This window comes from Fusarium oxysporum, chromosome VI (assembly GCF_013085055.1).
Source record: "Fusarium oxysporum Fo47 chromosome VI, complete sequence".
NCBI lineage: Eukaryota > Fungi > Ascomycota > Sordariomycetes > Hypocreales > Nectriaceae > Fusarium > Fusarium oxysporum.
The window spans coordinates 3,756,414-3,783,669 of record NC_072845.1 but is presented as its reverse complement, the minus strand read 5'-3'; the positions used below and the strand labels follow the sequence as shown (position 1 = coordinate 3,783,669).

Sequence of the window (27,256 nt, the reverse complement as noted above, 5' to 3'; positions counted from 1 at the left end):
CATGAAGCTTGACCAGACACAGAAGATATGTCATTACCAAGAAAGAAATCTACACCTGACTGTACAGAATGATCATTTTAGTAGTGTATAACTTAGGAATTAATTATGAAGAATGTAACCAAGATGCACGGCGAAGTTGAAATGATGCATTTTGCGGAGAAGTCAAAGCTCAAAGACAATAATCGTCTAGCACATAAAACAAAGTAGTCTATAAACAAACAAATCATGGGTATATAATGCATAACAGCACATCCAACAAACTCCGCCTCAGTCATACCACTCATCAAATACTTCAACATCTCAAAAACTCCCTCGTAACCTTCCATGACGTCTCCCCCGGCTCAGGATCTCTAAAGAACGTAACCCAAATACCACCATCATCCGCCGGTCCAATAAGCGCATTCTTAATCCTTCTACTCTCCGACACATCATACGGAGACTCAAGATTCGCTGATTTGAGCGCCGCAGAATCCAGATGCTGAATACCTTCAAGCGCCGCTGATATTGGCGACACAGGTTCGGGCGTAGGAGTAGGAGATGAGCGACTCGACGCCAAACTGCACGGCGAGCCAGAGAGGATTTCCTCAGGTGTTGGATCGCTGAATGATGGGGGCGGGGGAGGTAAACTAGGAGGTTTTGAGACGTCGACTTTGATCTTCTTGGGATCACATGTGAAGAGGTCGAATGCCGCGTTTGCTTCGGCGGATACTTCGCTTAAACCGCTTGGGCTTGGAGCAACGAAGGGATCCATTGTGAAGTCAAGATCAAGAGGGTAGTCGAACTCTGACTCCTCAATCTCGATGCTTCGCGCGGCGATGACAGCTGTTTCGCGTGCATGCCAGAGATTCTCCCTGCGATTGCGCATTTGGTTTCGTGTCAAGAGCTTAAGCGCTGCGCGTCTCAGGAGAGGATGGCGACATTTTATAGCTGTCCAGTACACAGGCGGTATGATCTCCGTTTCGAAGCTAAAAGGCTCGAGTTTCGCGTTGGAGGGGACAGAGCTGATAATGGTTGATGCGAGAGTGATGATGTTCGCAAAGTTGGGTACGAACTGATCGAGCTTTGTCTCGCCTGTGTCCAAGGCAGTGGAAACCCAGATGAGAGTTGACTGGTGATATATGCGGAGGATGTTCAGTGAGTTTTCGAGAGAAGGAGATTGAGGACTCATTGATGTTGTCACGGTGAAGGCGGCGTGCCATCGACTCAATTGCGAGAGAAGACGTTGTTGTTCATTCTGAAGCTTTCGGATCTCTTCTGGTTCGGCATTCGGATTGTAAATCGGAGCTCGAGCGCTTGTGCTAAACTGTAAGGCATCATCTAGAAGAAGATAAAGCGCATATCGAGCTTCTTCGATGGTGGCAAAGACAGCGGGCATGTCGCTCCAGCTGCGTAGGTGCGCAGGAATAGGCGCTGGTCGACTGCCGAAGAGAAAGCTCGAGAGACTGAGTCGAGCATAGATAGGTACAAGAGAATGCTTAATCATCTCCATAGCCGGTGATCTTCCGTCCCCAAGCGTAGAGAGAATATGCCGTCCTTGACAAATATGCATCTGCGCCGCTGTATCGCGATCGATCAAGAACTCAACACAAATGAACAACACACAAACAAGCAGCGGCACAACAGACGGCTCACTTCTCTGCCCCCAATTCCGCAGCGACGCAATAGCATTTCCGTACTCTCTAAACGCAAACCGCGTATCAATCTCCCTCAGACTCTTACTCTTGACCCCAACAGCCTCATGTAAACTGCTAATAGCGAGGATGGCATGTCGAACAGCTGGTTCGGTGGAACTCATCTTGAGAACCACGCCGCCCCAGAAACTAGCATCGATGGGACCGGAGAGCACTTTTGCAGTGCGCAGGCGGTAATGATCAAAGGCGCGTACTTCTTGGGGTGAGTCGAAGCCTGGTGCTGGGGAGAGTGATGTAGGTTCTGGGGAGGAGTTGGGGGAGGGACGGTAGCCGTCGCATTGACGGCCTGTTTTGATACATCGCAGACAATAAGGCTTGGCTTCTGTGGGTTGTTAGAAGAAGATTGGATAGAGGAATAGTGTTCGTTTACCATCACATTTTACTTTGCGAATTCTGCGGACTTGTTAGTGAATGATTTACGTGAGCGAATGAGTTATACGAACTTGCAGGTGATGCAGCCAGTGCGGACCTTCTTACTACCCTTACGGCCTGAAGCCTTGGGCGGTGTTTGCGACGGGATTGAATACATGAGGTCCACTAGTAAGATAATCTGTCTTAGGGCTGATGTTCAGCTTCAGTTGTTGAGGAAGAGTCCGAGATCAAGAGTCCGAGCCAAAGAAATGAAAGGAGCTTCGTGGGTGAACGCGGTGCCTTTATTTGCTTGGGTGCCCGCTGTAATTGTAGGGGCCTAGGCTGAATCCTTCTCCCCGCAGTGTTGATGATCCTTGCTTGATCTTGACGCGGTGCTTACAGAGCCCCTCGGCAGTGTATGGAGCTTATTTGCTGGAGAGGCGCTGGGATCGGGATTCTAAATGGATTGGGGCGCAGCAGCTATGAGGATGAGGCGGAGCTGATTAAGGGTATAGCCGGACAGCTATGATGATACTGTAGTGATTCATGATGGAGCTTCGCTGTTCCATTTATTGACACGGATAATAAATTGTTATATTGCTTCTAGTGTTAACTTGGCTAATGACCTGGACAGCAAGATGGCGGTTAGTACAGTGGGTGTCAGCATTGATAAGATGGGGATAGATTGGATGTCTGTCAGACCACATGCTATGGAGAGTCAATACGCATAAACTTAGACGTCATATGGAACCGCCAAACCTAGAACTAAAAAAGAAGAAACGAAACCCAACGGCTGTCAATATCCACGATAACCACTCCCCTCAGATCAGCCCCCAGCGCCTCAGCCTTACAACAGACCCCACCATAACTATCTCCAATCCTTCCACGCAACTCCCCCTCTTCCCTAATTGGCCCGCTCGGACTCAAACCTCGGACTCAAATCGTAGGCGCAGTCAGACGCTAAATCCTTCCAAAACAGTTCTATTTCCTCATTCGGACGTGTCTCTGGCTCGCATTCACTGTCCGAGATTAAAGCCAAGATTCGTAGTGATGCTATACACGAAATGTAGTGAGATTTTTCAGCCTTGAGGCTGAGAGGATTTACGTATTGGAATCCGAGATTGAAATAAGCTCAAGATCTTCAAGCTGATGTGAGGTGTATATAAGTGACGACGTCCGAAGTATCAATGATATCTCTACTCATCCTTCGTTGACATCTCATTCTTTTCATAATGCCCTCTCTTTCAAAAATCGCAGCTGTAGCTGCTGCATCCTTCACCCTCATCGACGCAAAAGCCTGTCCACCCCTCGGCGCCGTCTTCGCAGCACCACAATCCCCCTCCCAAAGCACCCTCGTTAAGAAAGCAGGATCCCTTCTCAAAGCAGGTCTCGATGCTCAAATTGGCGCTCAATTCAACACTTCAGCCCTCTCCATTGGTGTCAAGTCCCTTCATGAGGATGAACCTTTATTTACGTATCAGTGGACACCGCCAAACCCCGGCGAGGGCACTGATAAAGTAGATGAAGATACTGTCTTTCGCATTGCTAGTGGTTCAAAGCTTTTCACGGCTTTGGCGGCGCATATTAGTGATAAGATTGATTTGCAGGCTTCGGTGTTGAAGTATTTGCCCGAGCTGAATAAGACGGCTGGGGATGATGATATCTTTTCGTTGAAGTGGGAGGATATCACTGTTGGATCACTCGCGAGTCATCTTTCAGGTGTTGGCGTTGATAGTAAGTCGCCTTCTCACCCTCAACTTCCACGTCTAACTGTGAAAAGTGGCCCAGGATCTTGCAATCTTCGGTTCCGACCCATGGCAGCCCTTCGGTCTTCCTGAGGTCCCGAAAGGCGAGAAACCTAACTGCTCTGGTCTTCCTAAGACTACTCCTTGTACTAGAAAGGATCTTCTTGAGCAGGTCAACCTTCGACCTCCGGTTTATGCCCCTTTTACCAACCCTATCTACTCCAACATTGGCCATGCTCTTCTTGGGCTTGTCATTGAAGCTGCTGAGGACATGCCTTTTGAGGATGTTATCAAGCGCGATATCCTTGATGTTGTTGGTATGAAGCATACCTATGTCGACAAGACTCCTCCCACGGATGATCTCTTCATTCCTGAAAAGGAGCCTACCTGGAATGCTACTCTCGCTGTCTTTGATTCGTACGTCACATGTACTTCCCCTTCTGTTCTCACTGACTGTTTCTAGCGCTGGTGGCATGTTCTCTTCCGTATCTGACATGCTTCTCCTCGCCGATGGTATCCTCAGCAACAAGTTCCTCACCCCCGTTCAAACCCGCAAGTGGATGAAGCCCGAGGCCAACACCGCTTCATGGGGCTACCAAGTCGGTGGTCCTTGGGAGATCCTTCGCGGCGACAACATCACCTCCGATGGCCGTCTTATCGACATCTACACCAAGAGCGGTGATCTCGGTCTCTACCACTCCCAAACCGTCCTTATTCCCGACTACGACATTGTCATCTCCATTATGTCCGGCGGTCTCGAAGCTACTGCAAACCCCTACGTCACCGGCACCATCCTCAGCGCTGTTCTCCAAAACCTCCTTCCCGCTATCGAAAAGGTCGGCCGTGATGATACAAAGGAGGCCTTTGCAGGCGATTACGAGGACAAGGAGACCAACTCAACCCTTTCTTTCGCAATGGACAGCGGTCCCGGTCTCAAGATCAAGAGCTGGCAGATCCGCGGCTTCGATGTCCTCAACAACATCGGAAACTACAACTTCAACGCCCTCGAGTCGAACGCCTCCACAAAGACTCCCTACGTCGACGCCCGCGTATATCCCAGCAACCTCAACAAGAAGAGTCAAACAGCATGGCGCGCCGTATTCGACCGTACAAACTCTACCGCCGACGCCGAATACGACAGCGCTTTGTTCTTCAAAGATGGAACATGCCAGACCTGGTTTCAGCAAGATCGTATGGTGTACGATTATCTACCGCTTGATCTGTTTGTTTTTGTTGAGGGTGAGGAGGGTGTTAGTGAGGCAGTGAGGAGTCCTGCTTTCAATGTTACTTTGACAAAGGTACGACAACCCGCGGAGAAGAAGGCAGCGGATGATAGGAATGCTGCTAGTGAGATGCACGTTGGAGGACTTGGTCTTACACTTGTGGCTGTGGCAACGTTTATGAGCTTATTCTATTAGTTTGCAGGTTCAGTCCGGTTCTAGATATTAACGAACGCGTTGGTGATTAATGTGGAATACATGAGACTTTAATATTATGTATAAATATCAGCCTTTAGCATTCACCAATGAGACTCAACCTTATAGATTGCAACGCGCTGCTCAATCCACTAGGTACTTGGCCTAGCCTTGAGTGAATCTCACGTGCAAGTGTCCTCTGGTGACCCAGTGGGGGAATGTTACATCAAAAGATGCTACCGGTGCTACGCAAGCATCATAGGTGCCTACTTAGTTTCATCGCCCTCTGACTCATACGGAGTGGCTTGAAACCATTAAAAAGCTGCGTCCCTCTGCCCAAACCCCGCGACATGGTCAAACCGGATCTCAAAATGTTGGATCGACTCTGGTTTCCTGTTACGTGATTGGCTCTCCCGTATACCTGTCTTAACATGGCAGGTCTGTGAACTCGGCGCATGTCATTCACGAAACCAGGCAGCAAGGCTCTAGATAGTTGCAAAATAATTAAAAGGGTTCCCAGAGAATCAAATGACTGTCTTCTCAGAGTTTTTGATTCATTTGAACCGTTCATCTCACTGCATTCAGCAAAGCATCACCCAAGATGGAAGACCAACAAGACAGCATCATGAGCCAAGGCCTCTTCATCGGCCTCCTGGAGATGATATTTCCTGGCATGACATATCTCCCCTATTTCGCCGCCTTCGCCTTCCTAATCAAATATGCTCTCGAATCTTGGTCCGAATCCATCACCGCGCGCTTCATCTCCACCGTCGAAATTCACGCCCAGGATGAAACGTACAACTATCTTATGAACTGGGTCTCCCGAAACAACATATCCCAGGATAACTATCGCCTCCAAGCTTCCGCTGCACTGAATAACTCCTCTTTCACCTGGTCAGATGAGCAGGATGACAAGCCTGATGTCGATGATGACGAGGAAAATGATCCTGTGGGCAGACAGATCAATGAGATGAGGTCCAAATCATCGACATCACTGAATAATGCTAAACCACTGTACTGGACGCCTGCTTTTGGTACTCATTTCTTTAGGTATGAGGGCCGCATGTTGGCGTTTACCAGATCGCTTGAGGGTACAAACTATACGTCTACACCGCGGCAGCCTGAGAAACTGGCTATATCCTGCCTTGGCCGGGACGCCACTGTTCTCAAACGGCTGCTGTATAACGCTCGTGTCGACTTTTCTGAGAAGCAAAAAGGAAAGACTGGTATTTTCCGCGCGACCAAGCTCTACAGTGAAGATGAGATGTCTTGGACTCGATGCATGTCGAAAGCAACAAGACCTATGTCTACAATCGCCCTGGATGAACATCTCAAGAATAAACTCATCAAAGACCTCCGAAGATATCTAGATCGCCAGACTAAGCATTGGTATGCAACTAGAGGCATCCCGTATCGTCGTGGCTATCTCTTTTCTGGTCCTCCCGGTACTGGTAAAACGAGTCTGACCCTCGCGGCAGCTGGTCTTATGGGTCTGGATATCTACATGGTCAACCTGAATTCCCCGCGTATAAACGAGGATAGTCTTGCATCTCTCTTCCAAAAGCTGCCATATACCTGCATGGTCTTACTGGAGGACATTGACGCTACAGGATTAGCTCAGAGACGTGGTGCAGATACAGCGACTATGGGGTCGCGAGGACGAAAGAAGAAGAGTGCAGAACGTCTCTCACTTTCCGGTCTACTAAACATAATCGACGGTGCAGCTGCTCAAGAAGGACGCGTTCTCGTCATGACTTCAAATCACACCGAAAACATTGATCCAGCTCTTATCCGACCAGGCAGAATCGATTTTACCATCAACTTCCAGCTCGCTACATCAGAAGCAGCCGAAGCGCTCTTCACTCAAATGTTCGACGCCCCAGACGTGGACCATGAGTCGGAAAAGAAGGCAGTGAAGTCTCTGCAGGAGCAGGCGAGGGAGTTTAAGGCAAAGATTCCAAATCTTTCTCTTAGTCCCGCAGCTATTCAGGGGTTCTTACTCACGCATCAGGAAGACCCCGATGGTGCCCTTGCTGCTGTTGATGAGTGGGTACAAGATGCTCTGAAGCAGAAGGATGTTGTAGTTGAAGAAGCCCCCGAATCTGAAAAGGAATTCACAGACTCTGAAGAGGATGAGGATAGTGATGGGGGCTCTGATACTTCATATCGCAAATGAGAAGTGGCTGTAACCATAAATGTTGCGTTGTTAGATAGGAAAGTGTAAACAAACCTTCCAGACAAATATTATCCACATCTCGTTTCTTGGTTTCTGCTTTAATGAGCTTGGAGCAGCATTATTAGATATCCCGTATTCTCAATGTCCTACAAACAACATAGGATCTGAGAACACGCTCCTTACCCTTTGACAATCGTTCAGAGTTAAAGAAAGCAGATATGAAAATTTGAAATACAAAAGATGTGCTAATTACGTAGGCATAGAAATCCCCAGACGCTCCGTGAAAGGACTATTCCAAATTCCCGTCGAGTTCAACTCCCTATAAACAGCCAACCACTTCTCCGACTCAGGATACATATTTTCCAAGTCCCCCTTCTTAACAGTATCCAAATCCAACCCCCAGTGAACCCTAACGCCCCTACCCTCCTCCCCACTACACAACTCCTCCCTCATAAACTTCAACAACCCCTCCCCCGTCTTAACCCCAAACAACATATCCATCTCAACCATCATCGTCGTCCTCCCCTGCTGCGGAGCCAAAAACGCAATAGACTCTTTAACAAACCTCAAAGCAAACGGCCCAGCAAGAAACCACTGTTTCTCACTAGCTGCTTTTTGGAATAGTGCGAGGATGCGATCGACGATGGAGACTATGTCTTGGTTGGCGTCGAAGGATAGCTCCATGGCGTAGGCTTTTACGTCGTCGACGGCGCCGATGTTGAGAACTTTGAAACTCTTGTCGATGTAGTGTTTTACGGGGAGGCTTTTCATGGCGGTGGTTATGATGCCTGGGCTGTGGAGCGGCCAGCGGTTGAGGATCCAGACGAGGATGTCTTCGACCCAGTGGTGTTGGGCGAGGAGGCCTGCGAGCCAGTTATCGAAGCCACGACCGCCTTCGCGCTTTGTAGCCTTTGAGCATGTGCGGATGGTGGTAACGGCGATGTTGCGGCCAAGTGTTTCATAAGGGTTCAAGTCGATCTCGAAGTAGTGATTCTGCAAAGGAGCAGAAGCAAGGCCACCTGCAAGTTGGGTCTTATAGTCTTGCCAAGTCGTCAATGACCGGACTTCGCTAAGGAAGAACGTGGGTACCACTTCAATGATGTAAGAGTAGACAAGACCTAGACAGCCCATTGCGATAAGTGCAGCTTGGAACCAATCATCATCCTGCTTGAGCTCCTGAGCATCGCCCGGGATAAACTTGGCAGGATCCGTGACGCCATCCTTTGGCTCAATCTGATAAACCTTTCCGGTCTCAGAGACAAAGATAATAGCTCGAACGAGGCTGGCAAGATTTCCAGAGTCTTTACCACTGCCATGAGTGCCAGTCGTTATAGCTCCGACAAGAGTCTGTCCATCATACGCTCCCATCGTCGCAAGAGCTTTCCCCATCTTATCAAGCTGGGAGTTCAAATCCTTGATCGTTATACCAGTCTCAACCAACACGTGGTCTGAAGCTTTAGAAGGTTCTTTCAAGATCTCAGAGTTCAACTTTAAGAACTTATTCATGCCATGTGGATCAAGCAAAATCCCATCAGTAGGACAAATATCCGAGAACGAATGTCCCGAGCCAACAGCCCTGACATTAAGTTTCTGCTCCCGTCCATCTTTGACAGCTTGGACGAGGTCCGATAGACCCTTTGGATAGCGTAAGGACTTGGGTGTGCATAGTTGCTGGCCGATGCAATTGGCCCACGAGCCCTTGGGGGGAGGGCGAGGTCTGAAGAGTTCTTTGCCAGGCTTGGAAACCCCCTCAATGGAATCTTTGAGATTCTTTATCTCTTGGAATAAATCTCCGTTCAGGGAAGGGTCGATTGTGCGACGGTGCGCTTCCTCAGCGAGAGCAGTGTTTGTTCGATCATGGTCGAACTTTTGAACGAGCTCTGCTGCGGACAGATTCTGGAGATCCATAATGTACTATGGTCAAAGGTATTATTTCATAAGGAGAAACTATATTCGCATGAGGGAAGAAGAGCCAATATTGTCGCCTTATAGCAGTTTCATGGCTTTCTCTTGGGCTTTTCCCAAAGAATGTGAGGAGGTCGACTGAGACATATTGGCTGAATTTACATTTCCTTATTGGATGGATATACGGCGACTACGCAAGCCACAGCCGAACTAGCGACTCGGCACTTCTGAAAATGAAGGACTGCAGAATCTATAGCTGGCTAGACCATTATATGGATCAGCTGCATGTCCGAGAGTTTGAGGAGCTGAAAGTCAATGCAAAGTTATCACATTCGAAGCCCTCTGATCATAGGCCAATTCTAGGGCTAGCTTCTTGAAGGGATTCAGCTTCCAAAGTGGTGTTTTATTTGTTACTGTGTGGCTGCCGTTGGCCTGATTTGGAACGGCTGAATGTTTCAGCTCGCCACATCAGAATCCAGTCTCAGGCTCACGCACCTCCAAGTTGCCTACTCTAAAAACCTAATAGAACAAGAGAAGCGACCTAAGTAAAGTCACATGGTCAAATTTCTGGATGTCCTCTTCTAAAGCTGGCCTAATAGCACCACGTGTATTTACAACCAGGACTGAGAAGATAATAATGGTTCCATTAGGTGAGAAGTAAGTCATGTTGATTACCGAGATCATAGTCTCCTCATCTAAACAAAATCATATACAAGAAGTGTTAGCCCACCAGGCCCAGCCCAGCCTCATTACTGCTGTCCATTAAACCCCGTAAACCCATTAACACCATTCCCCAGCGTATCAAAACCGGGATATATCTGCCCCCAATTAACATACTCCGTCTGCGGTGTCATACCTCCCGTGGGAATAAGTTGATCGGGCATCATCTGCGGATACATAACCCCATTGTTCCAAGCCTGCACATCCGTCCCATCCATCCCCAACATCGGCTGCATCAACTCCTCAAACCCAGCTGCAGGAATTACCTCATTAACCGTCTCAGGAACCTGACTTCCCCGTAGAGAAGTCCTAACAGTCCGCACACTATCTCTATGACCGAGCATCACACTACCGCTTTCCTCGGACCCATCATCCATTACAACGCCGGAATCAGGACGGGGCATTATGCCGCGGGGTTTGCGGATGCTTTGTGTTACTTGAGAGCGGATTATGTCGTTCTTTTTGTTGCTGCGGTTCGTGTAGGGCATGCTTTGTGCGTTGGCGATGCATTGGTCTAGAGTCTCGATGAAGCATTGGTAGAATTTCGTAGAGAGGGTTTCGAGAGTTGCGGGGTTGGAGATTTTGTCGAGGAGGGAGTATTTGAGCTGGTCGAATGCTTCGCGGTACTTGGCTTCGACTTCGAAGTGCTCGATCACAGGTGTGTATTCTGCTGAAATCAGCCCAATTCTCTAAGATTACGAGTGACAACTACTTACCGTATGGTCGAACATCACTATCATCATCATCGGGAAACACAATATTCCAGATCTCCTTCCACTGAACTTCAGGCGATGTACCACTCGCCCTCTTCCTACTCAACAGCTTTGTGGCAGTCTGAGGATCAATGCCGCTTTCGGCATCAGCATCAGCAATGTCGCACATGTACTCCTTCGGCAAACGCTGATGATCACGTAGTTCTTTTCGCGTGGGAAAATCACGACTACAGCGATCGCAGACGAAAGCAGATGGATCGTCGCGCTTATGCTGCTTAACAATGTGTTGCCTTCAGAATGTCAGCAGGGCTCTTGTAGAGGCGGAGAATTCGACCAACCTCAGCTCAGCGAATTTGGGAAAATAAGTCATTGCGCAGCTATGATGATCCCTCACATTGAACCGATGAGGATTCCGCTTTCGGAATGGACAACTCAATCGAAGATTCTCATCTTCCTTGGGATTCGGTCGTGAGCGCTTGGTCGGCAGATATCCTGACCCTTCACCATCGCTGAACTCATCGCCATCGTCTTCACGTCTCCCTTGCTTCTTCCTCTTTCCGCCCCGACGATCGCCGTTAGCGTCTTGGGAGGGTGTAGAGGAAGAGCTCGATGTGGACATTGTGTGCGATAATTGGCCATCTGAAGCAGATTGCCAAATATGCTGACCTATGTCTTGCGTGAAGTTGGATACGAGGCTTTGGACCTTGTCTTGAGGAATTGAGACGTCGTTGAGGTCGACGCCATAGATGACCTGAAGTGCGTAATTGAGCACTGAGTTTGCATCCTCTTGCGACACATCTTCAGAGTCATCTTCATCATCATTAAAAACATCATCCGTGTGATGCGATTCTGTCGTTGGCGTAAGAACCCTCTCCTCTTTAACAAACGACTCTGTACCGGGGCTGTAACCGTAAGCGACACGATCGCACGGAAGCATCGGAAGACTCACCTCTCAGGTTTAACCTCTTGAACAACAGGTCTCCTATGCGCCTCGTTCAAATTCCTAATCTTGATATCAAACTCAGGATATCCCGTAATAATCGCATCATCATCCTCATTAACAAACGTCGAGCAAGTTCCACTCGACGGATTATGCCGATGACAGATGCGACTCGCAGGCCGTGACCCATCCAGCGTCGCAGCAGCAAACTGCTCCTGGATCGAGCTCGCATACGTGGTACTAATCGGACTCGCCAGCGTAGAAAGCGAATGCGTCGTCGCAGAATCAGGCACATTCGCTGAAGAAATACTACTACTCATCGACGACTCCGTCGGTGATCTGAGACGAAAAGCCCCAGGGGTGAAGTGTAAACTCTCAGGTACTTTTTTGCCATTTCGTTGGTTTAAAGAGGGGAATTTGGAGAGTGGTGCATCTCTCATTCGCAGAGGAAGATGGTGAAGACCAGCTTCGCCAATGTGGTTATTATCTCCCATTGTCGCGATGCGTTTTAAAAAGAAATGGAGAAATTCTGGAGGCGTTGTTAGTTTAGGTGTGCATAAAGGCTGACGCCATTGAGGATGGCATGTTTCGAGTGTGTTAAACTTACAGGGTGAGATTAAAGGGTTATTTAATGCGAACTTGTAATACAGATGAAACAAGGTCAAAGGAGCGTTGAGAGGGAAAAAAGACGATTGAAGGAGTGAATTAACCCGGCAGGTTTGACAGTAATTATGATCAATGATCTCTGAAACCGAAGAAAGAGAGGGCGTAAGCAGTGTTATAATGGAAACAGAATTAAATAAGGGAGAGAGGCAAGTCGGACATCCGTTTCATCTCATCTCACTCCCTCCCTCTCGCACAGGTTGCCTCGCCTGAAGCCTGCATCCAAAAGTCCTAGACTGTTGATCTAATTGGCAAGGCCGTTTTATTCTGGTCCACTACGCTGGTATGAATGGGGTAAGACTGGAGATGATCCTTGACAGAGACAAGCTCTGATTCGCTCATGATGGCCGTTGTTGCATGGGCTGTGTTGCTTGTTTTCCAGGCACCAGAAAATGGAACTGATGAACTGATCAGCCCTACGGTTCCAGTGGTTCGCTCTCGGGTCAGCGCTTGTAACGGTCTTGGGGGCTGGCTGATGCCATCGTGTTCAATTCACATCCCCAGGCTAACGTGCTGTCGCTTATCGACATTGAATGCAGACGATGTGGCATCATCGCTTAAATCTGCGAGCAACAGTAACGACGCACAGCATAATGCAAGCAATTTACTGGATTGAATAGGCTCTTAAATGTGACGCCCGTTTAGGGAATGAGCTGGCTTCTCCCAGTGAGACCCATACATCATGTGAGCAGCTTCAAACCGCGACTCACTCTCCCAGCTTGAGGATCTCAGCAGCCCTCAACACAGCCTTGGCACTCCTCTCAACCCACTCCTCAGCCTGTGTCAAATTTCCCTGATCCAAACTATCCTGCACCGCCGGAAAAACATCCGCACCATATCCACTATCTAGCCCCGGCGCACTAACAACATTATAGAACGAGAACCTACCCGGCAGCAATCCCTCACTCGCAAAGCCTCTGCTAAACGCCTTGTACCTCGCGTTGACAGCACTAAGCAGAACCGTATCGTTCAAGGCTAACGCTTGCTTGGCTAACGTAGAAATGCGCTTTCCTGCTTCTTCAAAGGAAGATACTGCTGAGGAGAGGGGCGTGAGATCGAGATCGTAGGAGGGGAAGCGATCGGTGAGCTTTTCTTCGAGATCTTCAAAGATGTCGCGGAGGGCGCTGCCGGCGTGGGTGAGATCGAAGGGGATGAGGGGATCATCGGCGATGTGGTAGGTTAGGAGAGTGACGAATTGGCCCATTGCTGTGTGGAGATGGAAGCCTGGGTCTGCGTATTCAGTCATCCAGCGGTGGGTGTCGTAGAGACTGAGTTATGTCAGTTGGCGTCATGGTAATCCCAATGGAATACTTACGTATGGTATGCGTAAACGGTATCTTTGGGGCCAGGACCTCCAGCAATATCAAGCTATCGAAAGTCAGTCATGCCCTCAATCATATCTCATGTCACACTTGCAGAAGTGATACCGTTGTGGTAGAAAGCAGCATAGTCACTACCACTGCCCATAGCAGGCAAAACACCCTCAGTAGCATTGAACCAAGCATCATACAGCGTCGGTCCAGCGCCATAACCCTCAGGGAAGATGATCTTTTTCATCGTCTCAATAGCAATGGTCTGAATCTCACCTGATCCAACAATCTCTGCTCTCGGACCAGAAACAGCAGTATCGAGGTTAATATACGCAACTGTCTTTTCGATAAGTTCAGGAAGATGGTCCTCAACCCATTCTGTGCTGCCCATGAGACCGAACTCTTCAGCGTCCCACGAAGCTAGAATGCTGCACTCGTTAGTTTTCATTATGGGTCGGGGTTGGTGAACTCACATCGTTCGACGAGGCTTCCATCCGTTCTCGACGAGCTTCCCAAAAGCCTTGGCCATCTCAATAAGCAACGCACCACCCGACACAGCATCCGCCGCACCACCAGCCGTCCACCCATCCCTATGGTTACCAATAATGACATACTCATCTTCATTCGTGCCATTAATCGAAGCAATAACATCCCACGCAGGCTCAAGTCTCGTATCCATAATATTCACAAGATTCAGCGTAGCTCCCGGTGCAGGACCACTATGATACGTTACGTTTGAAAAAGCACCCTTATAGTTTGTTCTGTTCACTGTTTCAGCGGAGAGGCCGTGGTTATCGAGGGCGTGCAGGAGTTGAAGGCCGTCACGGGGAGAGATGGGGATGGAGGGGATGGAGGGCCCGTAGGGGGTTATGTCGGCGCGGGGAGAGTCTTTGAGAGAGGCGTAGCCGATTGTTGAGGGGTCGCCGAAGGAGAGGGAGCCCCAGCGGGTGCTGCCTCGTTGGATGGAGGAGGGATGGCGAGCAGGGCCGTCTAGAGCTGTTAGTATATGCTGATGTCTGGGGATGCTTCATGCTGACCTGGATAAGGAAGATAGCCGTTGGCTTCTGTAATCTCGCCGTCCTCGAGAGGGTCTGTGTAAAGAATAGTACCAATCATGCCATGAGCCTATTATGGATGAGTATCTGACTCTTCATCATCTGTTGGTGGAAACTTACCTCGGCGTTCTTGATCTTGACTCCACGGTTCGCACCGCCATACTGAGCCAGGGCAATTTTTCCCTTCAGCTCAACACCAAGATCCTTAAGCTTCTGATAGTCCTCCCTCGAACCACGTCTATCATCCCATTAGCAATGCCAATACCACTCCAGAAATGTTCTTACCCAACGTAAACGTATTCAGCATTGACCCTCCCACTGCCAGAGAGCGCATGATACGCAACTTGCTCATTAGGATTCCTCGTCTGCTCATCAACATCCAACTTATCCTCCAACCTCTGTACATCATGTACACTCCCATCAGGCCTCTTCAAGCTAAGCGTACTCTCAATTGGCTCCGTATACGTGATCCAATACTCGTCAATCCACGATTCCCAACCTGCGTCGATCCACTTCTTCTGCGTCCACTCTGCCTGAGATCTGTTATGGCCTGCAAGACGATAACCAGAGGTGTAGTAGAGGGACCAGTCTGAGATAGAATTGTTGTCGAAGGAATTGACAAGGAGAGTTTCGACATCGGTGAGGACGGGAGGATATTCTACAACATCGCGTTTGAGATGACGACTTTGAGAGGTGCGTGCTGATCGACGGGCTCGAAGAGCGGAGAGTTCGTCTTTGTCGGGGAGACAGGCGTATACACACGCCGCAGCAACAAGACAGGTAGCCAAATTCCTCGCCATGATTCCTGAGATTATTTCAACGATCGTAACGAGCCACTTCAGAGCACACAACAGAGAACTACATCATATTTATACTACCCCTCCAAAGCATCCTTGGCACATCTTGTGCGGGGGATTCACTTACACCCAGTAACGATAAGCTAGCGCTTACACCGCATCTCTGAAAGAGGAATGTCGAGTTCACGAGAGCACAGAATTTCTATTAGGTGCACGATAAGATGTTGCGTCATACGACGAGGATTTGCTTGGCTCTGGTTGACCTTCCGTGTTGGGGCTCGATCACCGCGTAGCGTCGTATCATGATGATGCGGGGTTGAGGAACTTTTTTAATAGTCCGAGGATTCCGTGAGTTTATTGTGTTTAAGCTTGTTTTTTGAGGTGTTTATCGTGCGAGGTAGACCCGGTTTATGTTTGCTAGTTATCTGGTTTTGTATTAGGCTATTCATCGTTATGAGGGCGAGACCTTGTCTCGATCCACTACTCCATAGGATAGGCATACAGTGTCTATATCTCAGTGGCCAATCGAGATTGATGAAGTCATGATGCAATTGAAGTTTGAAAGTCATTCAGTGAAAGTGCTATCGCTATTTGTTCCTCTAATCAACGCCAGGCCATTACCATAAAATATTGCATCAGTCTCATCCTTTGCTTTTGATCCTCCTGGTTATCCAATTTTCCCAAGCCTTTCCCGCATAGTCTTTCCAACTATCTCATGACTTAGTTCCAGGCTCAACAATCATGGGCCCAACACCAGAGGACTTCTCCTTACTCTCCCTCTCCTCCAAAGAACTAACATCCTCCTCATCATCCGCCTTCTTGCTCTTCCTAAACAGCCTCATGAACCTCGCCCAGCCCCTCGCCATCCAGTTATAAACCGCCACAAAAGGCGGCGCAAAGAAGTAAACAACCTTTGCAAACCACTCATCAGGGAAGATCCTGACCAGCACACCCCACGGCAGACTAAACGCAGCGATGAGAATAGAAATAGCCCACTGCACACCATTTAGACCATCAGTGTCAATGTCAAAGACACGGCCTCCAATGAAGACGATTCCGATCTGGAGGCCGATCATGATGGCGTTGATGAGGATGAAGAACAAGTTGCGGTGGATGCCGACGAAGACGTTGAATTTGTTGTCGAGACGACGGCAGTTGAGCTCGTTGAAGATCTGCATCCAGACGAACATGTTGAAGATTATGGTATCGAGCTGGAGCTTCTCCGCGGCGATGGAGGTGTTGTAGCCGAGGATGGAGTCACCAGCGAAGTAGAGAACCAGGACGACGACGACTTGGAAGATGGATTGGCCGATGATCATCTTCCACATCTGGTATTGTTAGTGGTTGACGTGGAGGGGAGGTGAGAGTTGACTTACGTTCATGGTGATGAGAGGTGCGGACTTGGGTTGAGGAGGTCGGTCGAGGATGGAGTCAGTGGGAGGATCGGTGGCCAAGGCGAGAGCAGCCATGGTGTCCATGATAAGGTTGATCTACAGAGGTCAGTACCACCAAAGACATCTCAAGATGGATTAACTTACCCAGAGAAGCTGAACGGCCTTGAGAATAGGCTCCATCTTATCGTCATACATGGACGTAACGAACGAGAGCAAGACAGCGGTGATGTTGACGGTGATTTGGAACTTGACAAGTCAGTACGCATCAAACCTCAAATACATAAAACATACCTGTAAGAACTTCTGCACGGCATCGTTGACAGCACGTCCCCACTTCAGCGCAGTAATGATCGAAGCAAAGTTATCATCCATAAGGATAATCTCAGAAGCCTCCTTCGCAACCTCCGTACCCGAAATACCCATCGAGAATCCGATATCCGCTGCCTTGAGAGCAGGCGCATCATTAGTACCATCACCAGTAACAGCGACTGTTTCGCCCAAGACCTTGAGGCGCGTGACAAGAATACGCTTGTCGTCGGGGGAAGAACGAGCTAGGACTTGAAGACGAGGGATAATCTTGTCAAGCTCTTCCTCAGAGAGTTTTCGGAAATCTGGACCCTCCATGACGATTCCGTCGGTGAAGATACCGCATTCTGTGGCGATAGCCCGAGCTGTGACGAGGTTATCACCCGTGACCATGCGTGTAACAACACCAGCGCGTCTGGCATTCTGCACAGCTTGCGGGACACCTTCTCGAACAGGATCTTGAATACCAACGATACCAAGAAGCGTCAAGTCACCCAGGTTCTCAAGGTCAGGCATCTCCTCGAAATCCTTGTATACCAACCCAATAGTACGAAGCGATTTCCTCGCAAAAGCCATGATCGCATCATCAGCAGCCTTGCGATCCAACGGCTCAACAGCACCAGTAGTGGGGTTAGCTTCAGTAGAGCAGAAGCTAACCATGATCTCTGAAGCACCCTTGATGAGTACCCTATATCCAGCCTGAACCTTGATCACAGCGAGCATGTACTTCTTGACAGAGTTGAAGGGTTCGATGAGGACGATTTGTTCGTTCGCTCGTGCTTCGGAGAGGGATTGCATGCCGAGATGGTCTTTGGCAAGTTGGAGCAGTGCGGTTTCGGTCTTGGAGCCGATGAAGGCTGCGTCGCCTTCGTTTGTGCCTTCGAAGGCGGTGGAGTTGATGGCGACGGATTGGGTGATGAGTTTGCGGGTTTCGGGGGAGAGGTTGGATGCCCAGGTGGGGATATCGGAGGTGAAGCTGGAGGAACCGAAACGGCCGGCTGTAACTGTCATTTTATTCGTGGTCTAGGACGTTAGAAGACGGTATTGTGCTGGGAGAATGTGACGTACCAAAGTTCCTGTTTTGTCGGAGCAGATGCAAGTGGCGTTACCCATAGTCTCACACGCTCTGAGGACACGAACAAGGTTATTCTCCTTCAAGAGGCGCGTTGTCGCAAAAGCCAATGCGAGCGTAACAGCAAGAGGTAAACCCTCAGGTACAGCGACAGCAATGATGGCAATAGCCACAACAAGAAGATCAACGAACGTGGAGGCCTTCTCTTCAGCTGGTCTATCATCACCAGGAAGAGAAGCACAAAAGCGGAAGAGAAGGATGAAGAACATGAGAAGTGAAGCACCACCACCAAGCTTAGCAATAGCAACGGCAAGACCTTCGAGTTTCTTCTGGAGAGGCGTAGACTCAATGTCTGTACGGACAGACATCATGATCTTGCCGAAACTGCTGTTCACACCGACGGAGGTAACAACAAAGGTCCCCATGCCCTCGAGGACACGAGATCCGGAGATAATGAACGGATCAGGCTCCTTGGTGCGCATAGGGTCGTCGACAAAGCATTTCGCACCAGGCGTCTTCTTCAGCGCGTCAGACTCGCCAGTGACAGTGGACTCGTCGCACTTGACGTTATGGCCATCGATGAAGATACCATCAGCGGGGATCAAATCACCCGGCTCAAGGTTCAAGACATCGCCAACGACGACATCAGCGACATTAACAAGCATCGACTTTCCTGATCTGATAACCTTGACCTCTCGGTCATCCTTCTTAGTGTTGAGCTTCACAAACGCCTTCTCCTTCTGCCAATCGTTATGCGAAGCAACAACTACAACGATGAGAACAGCGCCGAGAATCGCAACTCCTTCAACCCAATCAACAGGCGTAGGATCACCCGGTTGATGCGAAACACCAAAAGTCTCATACAAACCAAGCGCAAGAGAAATAGTACCCGCGACAGTCAACATGATGAGGACCGCTTCTTGGAACGTAATCCATGCCAATCTCCAGATTGACTTTGGTTTCTTGGGTGGAAGTTGATTGCGACCAAAGACTTTGATGCGAGGACAGTTCTGGGTATTAAGCTCATCAACGCTAAGACCGGCTTTCAGATCGACGTTGAGACTGCGAGCCAAGCCCGGCAGCCCGCCGAGACCTTTGAGGACATCGAGGGATTTAGGGTCGAGTAATTGGTTCAGAACCTCAGGGCTGTGGTTGAAAGGGTTGTTGGGATCGTGGGGAAAGCGCTTCTCGTTGCCAGCATCGAGATATTGGGGAATTTCAGCGGTGTTGATGCTAGGAACAACAGTGGTGTCTCCGGCTGAAGAGATGGTGCCTGCTTCGCTGATGGATCGCTGGCGAGGATCCAGCAGGGCTTTTGGGTCAAGATGGCCAGACATGGTAGCTTAGTCCTAGGCCCTTGGCGAAAGAAGTATAATAGAGGAATGAGTGAGCTCCAAACCAGTGAGCTGCGATGGGTGAGTCATGGCGGTTGAGTACGTGGGGTTTTTCACTTTATATCTAATGTCTATCACTCAGCTAACATCATTTTCCACGTCCACGTTTAAAAGCTTAGTTTGAGAGCTACAGGGGAGCTGTTGTTGGTACCAACAAAGGAGGTGTACAGTCCCACCAATGGATTAACTCTAAAAGATCTGATAAACGAAACAATGGCTTATATCATAGGACGTCGGAAGTCCGAGATCTCAATGGAGCTAAGATCTGCGCCGGTGAGCAGGGGTAGCTCTTTTCAACAGCCAATGAAATACGGTAGTGATTGAGGATGATTAGTTATGTAATCGGAGACGGAAATGAAGATGGGAGCTCTGACCATAGCTTGATCTTGTTTCTGCTGCATCTGCACAGCCTCCCTCGATGATACCGCCCAATCAAGCTTATTTAGTGACGGGTATGTGTTGTAATTATCAGATCCTCCCCGCAATATCAGAATCTCGCTTGTTGTTTAGCATTACGTTAAGGAATTCAAGTGCTGATCCGATCGTACCCAGGTCCAAGGTTTACGTTAGGTTACAGCACTTTATGCTACCCTGTAGCTTGGGAGGCCTGTTTTGACAGATCGAGATTTGGGATCAAGATGAAACGTCGACTCGTTTGGACACTCCAAGCTTACTCTGTCCTTTTCAACTACTTTTGCATTCTCAATTGAAAGAGACGCGGAGGAAAGGTTCCCCTCTCAGGCCTCAGCGGTAAATGCGCGAGACAATCATTAATGATTTGATCTTGATCCCTGTCTCGCTAACACTCTAATTCAGCAGATCCACGTGCCAACTATACCGCTCACACTAGGTCTAGCACCAACACATTACATTTTCTGCCCCACGGAAACCCGCCTCTCCGTCAACCTCTCCCACGTCTCACTTCCGTCTCTCCGATTACATTCCAAGGTTCTGTGTCCCCCTCGCAATGCCTCCCCGACGAGCCTGCGACACATGCTATAAGCGAAAGGTAATAAAAACTTGTTTTGTTTCCCTTCCTTCCTCCAGTGTGACATCATTTGGCATCAACAATTATAATAACCCTTGCTATAGATTCAATGCCTGATCAAAACTCAAGGTGATCCATGTGACTGGTGCGACAGCCAGGGGCTCACATGCACCTTTGATAGAGTAATCCAGAAGGACCCAAACAAAAGGTAAGCTCATTAAGCTTGATTGCCAAGGCTGAACCGTTCCATTGGGTGCTTCAGACTGACCTTTTCAGAACTACTTCCGATGTCGTCCAGGAACTGTCACGCCGCGTGGAAACACTCGAGGAGGCGCTTCAAACAGCGTTGACGAATAGCACAAACATGTCCGTTGGAGGCCCCTCACCATGGTCTGAACCAACAAGTCTTCGCTTCGCTTCTTCTCCAATCACTCGTCAGCCGGTGATAAGTCCGATTGGAGTATCGCCTACAACACGCTCCAAACCAGTTTACAAATTATGTCGCTGCCACATCGGCACAAATTGGTATTTCAAGGGAATTGGCATTCTCTCAAATCGCGGCTGGCAGTGGATTTCAGACGGTGCAGGGGAGCGTGTATTTCTCGAAAACTTTGACATTTTCGGTAATCCTGCGCCGCCACTTGGCTCTGTTTCATTTTCTGAAACACCGAGGGTTCTGCCGCCGAGGGCCATCTGCGCGCATGTCGTTGAGTTATTTTTCAAGTCCAAAACAGCTGTTATCTTTCCGTTTTTGGAGAGAGGCCTCTTTGAGGGGACGCTGGGTAGGGCGTTTGATGAGGGTGTTGTTGATTTGGGGAGGAGGGCGCCTGCTGAGGCTTGTCTTTGGGCTATGATTGCTCTTATTGTTAGGAATATTGATGCTCAACAGTTGGGGTTTTCTTTTGAGCCGAGGGATTGTGTTAATGAGGCTTCACGGCTGTTGGGTGTTGTGAGTGGCATTACTAGCTTGGACAGTTTTCAGGGAACTCTGCTTCTGGTGAGTTGACTCAACCTTTCTAAGGATCGAGATCGAAGCTTACAAAATTCAGTGGGCAAGTCAAAAGACCAGAGGACAATGTCGCGAAGCAGCTGTTAGCTTCGCAAGCGCATGTCGCATGGTATGCGATCTCGGCGGCCATTTCCCCCTATCACGACCAGCAATCTTTCCTCAGCACATTCCAACATTCGACGACCAAACAAGACTTCACCTCCGGAGATTATTCTGGATCTGCTATTGTTATGACAAGGATATGTCTCTACGAACAGACAAGCCGCCACTACTCACTTCGGATCACTGTGATATAAGTGATGCTGAAGATCAGACGCTATGGTACAGTCATCCACGAGATACAAACCTTGCGAGAATCAAGGAAAACGCAAGCAACATTCTATGTTCTCCACGGGCGTTCAAGTACACGGAAGGCGAACTTCTTGCGCACGTTCGGCAGCTTGATGATGAGCTTGAGGAATGGCGCTTATCAGTTGATCCGCGATATCGACCACGTTTATCGATCTTATCAGACCTATCGTTCTCACTACCTGCTGCTATGAATCTGCAAGATCGGACATATCTCATAAACCTGCAGCTAGATTACCTGTTTACCATTATCAACATCCATACACTGGTCCGAAAATGCGGCGACTTGGAGGAGAATCTCCCAGATGATCTCCACAGCGTAGTCCACTCCAGCGCTGATCTCTCCATCGAAGCAAGCCGTTCCATTTTTCGAATATTGGACACGATAGTGGACCTCTGGAAAGAAGATTCATTGTGGATAGTCTCCCACTATGCACCTATGGCTGCGATGCCACTCTTCATGAACATTCTCATCCACCCGCTTGGTTCTTCGGCAGATAATGATTTGCATATCTTATCGTCGATAAGCAAAATCACGCGCAAGGTCCCGTCTGACAGACTTCCGATGGAAGAGATTGAGCATATTCAGGAAATCAGTGAATTTGTCATGGAGCTTGTGCGATTAAGTCATAGTGCGGCTTGGAAGGTCAAACGAGGCGAGAGAGAGCATGATCTCGATATCATTCATACATAGAAACATAAATAAAGAATACACGATTGAAATGGCTACTCAATTTTGAACTGGTAATTGGGATGCTCGTCTCACGAGCTAGGGGGCGTCTTTCACTTTACTACTAATACGAACATAAGTGAATAGGGTTTGGTTTGTAAGTCATATAAATTCATACGGCGCTATCCGTGATTACCCTCTCAACCAGTTCCTGCCAAGACACCAATCTCGCATAGGTGGATTTAACTGATGATCGACCGGATGCTTCCCGCTTGGCGATAATGAATGGGTCTAGGAATGTGTCAGATTCAGAGCAATACTCATCCAGAGAACAGACCACTTACTCGACAAGGGTTTACTCCTCACCCATAAGGTGCGACAAGTCCCGAGGACACTTTCGTCCACTGCAAATCCACTCCCCAGCAACCTTCTTACAAGAACACTGCCTCTTCTCTAGTCCACTCTCCTCAGCGGGCAAACTTCTCGGGCACTTGGGACCACCGCACAACCACTCGTCGCCAACCTTGTGGCACGAACACTGTCTCTTCGCAAGCTTGTTCTCCTCGGGAAGGTCGCGGGGACACTTGGGGCCGCCGCAGAGCCACTCGTCGCCGATCTTGTGGCATGAGCACTGGCGAGGGACGAGGTCGCGCTTCACTTTGTCGTAGCACTTGGTGCCGGTGCAGATCCAGTCGTCGCCGACTTTCTTGCAGACACATGAGCGGGCTTGGATGTCGCTTGGGGAGGAGGGCGCGGCGACGGTGAGAGTTGCGAAGAGGGCGACTGCGAGAGGGAGGAACTTCATTTTGGCGGTTGGTGAGTTATTCGAAGATTTTCTTTATTCGTTTGGTTTATTTGTTTGAGTCTAACTGCTGAGAGGAACTGATATCTAATGACGAGAGTGTTGCTCCTTTATACTTGAATCTTCACGATCAACAACACGATATTCCAACCTCCACAGTCACCGCGATAGCCCGATCAAAAGATCCTAGAAAGATGTACCCAAAATAAGCTCTTCAAACATTTTCGGAAGTCGGTCCAGTGATAAGTCTGGCACTTTTGCTCTCCGTGCTCCTTTTGCCTAGCGTCTATACCCAAAATGGAAGGTGAAGCAATGTCAACCCGCCTCTGCATTCGCTGTTACCATAGCATTCGCTCTGCAGTTGTTGTTACCATGGTATTGGAGATGCTCAGCGTCGTATTTGATAAGTATCGACTGATCGAGACTAAGTTGGGGGCCGAATGTGAGGTTATTCACGATGGTTTTCAGTGGCGGGTTGATTCTAGGCTGATGGGATTTATGTTGCCAAGGAATCCTTCGGCGGGAAGAGAATGGGGACTCAACGAAAACTACAGAAGTTCTTCTGCTGACCAAGACCTTTGTTTGAATCAATTGAGAAGGTAGTATTCGCATCTGACACAATTGGGCTGTCTGGATATCAGCTACGGGGCCGATTTGATCATCAGCGGCAAATAAGTTCGGGACATGAAGTTAAATACTCCCAGGGCAACTCATGGGTCAATTCAGATAACATAATGCTCGAGGCGTGATTAGCAATGAACATAACAGTACTTTTAAATCTATAGACAAAACTGCTTTCAGAGGTATGAATTAACGTTGAATGATGCTTAAATGGTATACAACTAAAAACAAGCTTGATACGCATCTCTATCTACGCGCACGATCCACATCGTAATACAACCTGCCATACCAAATACGGAAAAGGGTCGATTCGGAAACGCACAACAGTTCTCGCTGAGTGACAGGGTTCGCAGTGGCGATGGCTGTCAATTGGTTAACTAGCGAGACAGAACGGGCCCTCGGGCTAAATAATACTGATGATCCTGCAGATTGAGAGACAGGGCTTATATCTATGATACCTTGTAGTCGGCCGCTGCTATACTGAGCAATGCCGATATCTTCAGATCAGATGACCCTCATGCTATGTTGAAGTTCGACAGTTGTATCACGAAACAGGAAGGCAGTTTTGTTGATGCGAGGCAAATGATACTTTGTAGTATCGAGGTGGCTTTTCCTACCTGCGGATTTTCTTGATTAACTGAGCTTAATTGATATACGCGAGAAATCTTCGAGAGATATAGCATGGTACCTGATGCTAAATCACAAAAAAGAATAGCGCATCTCAGATATGTTGTGATATGCATCGTTGCCGTATCTTGAGATCTATGAGATAGATTAAACTATTTTGTACTAAGAACAGATTCTTCCATTAATGCCGCCTCTCTATATATACGCAAACCCCCTAAACTCCCATCACAGCTGACCACTAGTGGTGAGAGCATCTCCACTACTGGTATCAATCTCAACGTATGAATTATCCAGTATAGATCTCATGTCATAAGAGTACTGCGAATATGAGTTACCCGCTTGAATACCGACAGTCGCACCTCGTCCATTATTTTCAGTGTGATAGTACACAAATCTCACCAACCCCGGATGATCCTTGTACAGACTAACCGTGAAGTGATCAAGGTCCACACCACTGCCTCCTACAGCGATAGTGTTGTACTCAACAGTGAACGTCTGCCCCCTAGAAGTCTCGTGGACAGCGTACGCAATGCCTGAGCCACAAGTCTCGGTAGAAGTGAACTGGTCACCCCAGTATGGGAAGATGGACACCGGCGGGAAGTAAGGGAAGGGAAGATAGTAGCTGCCGGAGTACTCAAACTTTGGTGCTTCGAGGATTGATAACATTCCGGTCACACCGACATAGACTGTATTTGAGAGGGAGCCGTAAATACCAACTTGGAAAGGAAGTTGCACGGTGTCATATTCATCAATGTGAACGTCTCCTGAGGTGAATAAAGGTATAGGGCTTGCAAGAACAGTATTTGGAATGCAGCCGGTGGTGGTGGCCGCTGCGGTAGTGGTGCTCTCAGCGGCCGTGGTAGTAAGCTCATCAGTTGTTGTAGTGCTCTGTTCAGCGACTGTTGTGCTGTCTTTAGCTGTTGTAATACTTTCTGCAGAAGTCGTAGTGCTGTACTCAGCAGCAGCAGCGGTAGTAGTTGTTCCATCAGTTGCCGTAGTACTCTCTCCTTGTGAAGCTACGATAGTGGTACTGCTGTCTTCTGATGAAGTTATGACAGTAGTAGTGCTTTCACCAGAAGTTGTTGCGCTGAGTCCAGATGTCTCAGTACCAACTTCTGATGAAGTAGTCATGGCGGTTGTGCTATCCTTGGCCGTTGTACTGATGTCCTCGGATGAAGCCGTGGTAGAGAGCGCAGCCCCATCAGTTTCTGTTGTTGTACTAGCATCGGTCGTTGTAGTGCTGTATTCCGATGAAGTCGTGGTAGTAATGGCTATGGACGAAGTTGCAATGGTAGTGGTGCCGTCACCAGATGTTACAGTGCTACTTTGAACTAATGTAGCACCATCATCTGTTGCTGATGTTGTTGTAATGGACTCAGAAGATGAGTTGGCACTGTCACTAGTCGTAGAGCTTCCCTCGGCCGTTGTGCTGCCCATAGAGACAGATTTAGTGCTATCTTTGGCTGTAGTTGTTGCAATATCCTGGGATGCTGATGCCGTGCTCTCATCGGTTGTAACTGTTGTGCTGCCTTGAGACACCATTGCGGTTTCGGTTTCGGTAGTAGTTGCACCAACTTCACTGGTAGTTTCGGTTCCGGTTGTTGTCTGTGCGATCGTTGCAGTGTTGTCGATGGCAGTTGAAGTTTCAATACCGGTCTCAGCCTCACTTATCTCGGTGGCAGTAGCACTTTCAGCAGCTGTGGAGACAGCAATCGTCGTGGTGGTCGGATCATCAGCCACAGAAGTACTACCCTTAGCTACAGTTGTAGTCTGAGTGGCGAGAGTACTTGTTTCAATCACACTTGGAGAGGTTTCGGTCTCTGTAGACAACTTCGTGCTGGAAGTGGCTGTATCGATGGTAATCGCGGTGGTTGTACCAGTACCTGCGACATCTGTCTCCGTGGTAGTAGCAGCCCCGCTCTCAGTCGAGATTGTCTCCAAGACAATTGTTTCAGAGTCTGTAGAGGACGATGCAAAGGTATATACTATAGACTCTGAAGCAGTAGTCAAGACCCTTGAGCCTAAACAGAATTAGTAAGACAAAATTTCACCTGACAATTAAGTTATTCCCAGTGGCTTGGCACTACTTGAGTAGTTCAGCCAAACTTAATATTGGCTTGAACTTACGCGTGCTGTAGGATAACAGTTTACACGGGCTTGCGACGACCGACTGCGCCACCAACAAGCCCAAAGCTAGGAAGGAGATTCCCTTGGAATGCATGGTGTTTAACGAAAGACTTGAAACGAGCGACACCTGTAAAGACCGAGGGGGAGAGGTATGAAGCACCAGCCTAAAAGCAAATGAAAAAGTAAAAGAAAACAAAAAACGGAACGAGAAGCATCTTAATAGTGGTATACCCTCGCCCGTACTTCTCAGCTCATAATTATTTTCTTTAATGAGAATCGATAGTCTGTTCAATAGTTTAGAACTAGCGGGTATAAACTGCCAGAAGCGAGCGAGCAATCTTAAAGTTAAGCGAGAGACAAGCTTAAATTTTACCAACGTCGACGTTAGTATGTTGTTGCCTGCAGTGGAAAGGATTA

At 48.6% G+C, this 27,256-nt stretch overlaps 9 protein-coding genes across 9 annotated transcripts; 3 read left to right on the top strand and 6 right to left on the bottom strand.

Annotated features, from left to right (window-relative positions):
- Positions 1 to 168: 168 nt before the first annotated feature.
- FOBCDRAFT_321078 (uncharacterized protein) lies at positions 169 to 2,353 on the bottom strand. The gene is made up of 3 exons (XM_031185626.3): positions 2,135 to 2,353; positions 2,062 to 2,084; positions 169 to 2,013 (listed from the first exon to the last, which is right to left on the bottom strand). The coding sequence occupies exons 1-3, from the start codon at positions 2,218 to 2,220 to the stop codon at positions 293 to 295; spliced, it is 1,830 nt and encodes a 609-aa protein (XP_031036761.2). The 5' UTR covers positions 2,221 to 2,353; the 3' UTR covers positions 169 to 292.
- Positions 2,354 to 3,274: 921 nt separating this feature from the next.
- Positions 3,275 to 5,205, top strand: FOBCDRAFT_203583 (beta-lactamase/transpeptidase-like protein; the record flags this gene model as incomplete). Its single annotated transcript, XM_031185627.3, has 3 exons — positions 3,275 to 3,776; positions 3,823 to 4,204; positions 4,251 to 5,205. 3 exons carry the CDS (start codon positions 3,275 to 3,277, stop codon positions 5,203 to 5,205), a joined length of 1,839 nt encoding a protein of 612 aa, XP_031036762.3.
- Positions 5,206 to 5,803: 598 nt separating this feature from the next.
- On the top strand, positions 5,804 to 7,378 carry FOBCDRAFT_241313 (BCS1 N terminal-domain-containing protein; the record flags this gene model as incomplete). Its single annotated transcript, XM_031185629.2, has 1 exon — positions 5,804 to 7,378. The coding sequence occupies one exon, from the start codon at positions 5,804 to 5,806 to the stop codon at positions 7,376 to 7,378; it is 1,575 nt and encodes a 524-aa protein (XP_031036764.2).
- Positions 7,379 to 7,571: 193 nt separating this feature from the next.
- Positions 7,572 to 12,434, bottom strand: FOBCDRAFT_251562 (uncharacterized protein). The gene is made up of 7 exons (XM_031185631.3): positions 12,264 to 12,434; positions 11,666 to 12,185; positions 11,055 to 11,618; positions 10,720 to 11,006; positions 10,140 to 10,670; positions 9,899 to 9,978; positions 7,572 to 9,292 (listed from the first exon to the last, which is right to left on the bottom strand). The coding sequence occupies exons 2-7, from the start codon at positions 12,148 to 12,150 to the stop codon at positions 7,628 to 7,630; spliced, it is 3,612 nt and encodes a 1,203-aa protein (XP_031036766.3). The 5' UTR covers positions 12,151 to 12,185; positions 12,264 to 12,434; the 3' UTR covers positions 7,572 to 7,627.
- Positions 12,435 to 12,817: 383 nt separating this feature from the next.
- On the bottom strand, positions 12,818 to 15,484 carry FOBCDRAFT_251561 (uncharacterized protein; the record flags this gene model as incomplete). Its single annotated transcript, XM_054705192.2, has 7 exons — positions 12,818 to 13,587; positions 13,635 to 13,687; positions 13,730 to 14,057; positions 14,103 to 14,619; positions 14,667 to 14,754; positions 14,805 to 14,922; positions 14,970 to 15,484. The coding sequence occupies 7 exons, from the start codon at positions 15,482 to 15,484 to the stop codon at positions 13,026 to 13,028; spliced, it is 2,181 nt and encodes a 726-aa protein (XP_054561167.1). The 3' UTR covers positions 12,818 to 13,025.
- A 577-nt stretch (positions 15,485 to 16,061) lies between these two features.
- Positions 16,062 to 19,590, bottom strand: FOBCDRAFT_185716 (uncharacterized protein; the record flags this gene model as incomplete). The annotated part of the gene is made up of 5 exons (XM_031185634.3): positions 16,062 to 16,809; positions 16,858 to 16,971; positions 17,020 to 17,121; positions 17,167 to 18,204; positions 18,250 to 19,590. 5 exons carry the CDS (start codon positions 19,588 to 19,590, stop codon positions 16,195 to 16,197), a joined length of 3,210 nt encoding a protein of 1,069 aa, XP_031036769.2. The 3' UTR covers positions 16,062 to 16,194.
- Positions 19,591 to 20,513: 923 nt separating this feature from the next.
- Positions 20,514 to 22,686, top strand: FOBCDRAFT_262383 (uncharacterized protein; the record flags this gene model as incomplete). The annotated part of the gene is made up of 5 exons (XM_059611293.1): positions 20,514 to 20,656; positions 20,740 to 20,843; positions 20,912 to 21,584; positions 21,618 to 21,632; positions 21,685 to 22,686. Exons 1-5 carry the CDS (start codon positions 20,615 to 20,617, stop codon positions 22,684 to 22,686), a joined length of 1,836 nt encoding a protein of 611 aa, XP_059465223.1. The 5' UTR covers positions 20,514 to 20,614.
- Positions 22,687 to 22,834: 148 nt separating this feature from the next.
- Positions 22,835 to 23,532, bottom strand: FOBCDRAFT_262382 (uncharacterized protein; the record flags this gene model as incomplete). The annotated part of the gene is made up of 2 exons (XM_031185638.3): positions 23,098 to 23,532; positions 22,835 to 22,953 (listed from the first exon to the last, which is right to left on the bottom strand). The coding sequence occupies exons 1-2, from the start codon at positions 23,465 to 23,467 to the stop codon at positions 22,835 to 22,837; spliced, it is 489 nt and encodes a 162-aa protein (XP_031036773.2). The 5' UTR covers positions 23,468 to 23,532.
- Positions 23,533 to 24,937: 1,405 nt separating this feature from the next.
- Positions 24,938 to 26,933, bottom strand: FOBCDRAFT_262381 (uncharacterized protein; the record flags this gene model as incomplete). Its single annotated transcript, XM_031185639.2, has 2 exons — positions 24,938 to 26,733; positions 26,840 to 26,933. 2 exons carry the CDS (start codon positions 26,931 to 26,933, stop codon positions 24,938 to 24,940), a joined length of 1,890 nt encoding a protein of 629 aa, XP_031036774.2.
- Between the last annotated feature and the right edge of the window lie 323 nt (positions 26,934 to 27,256).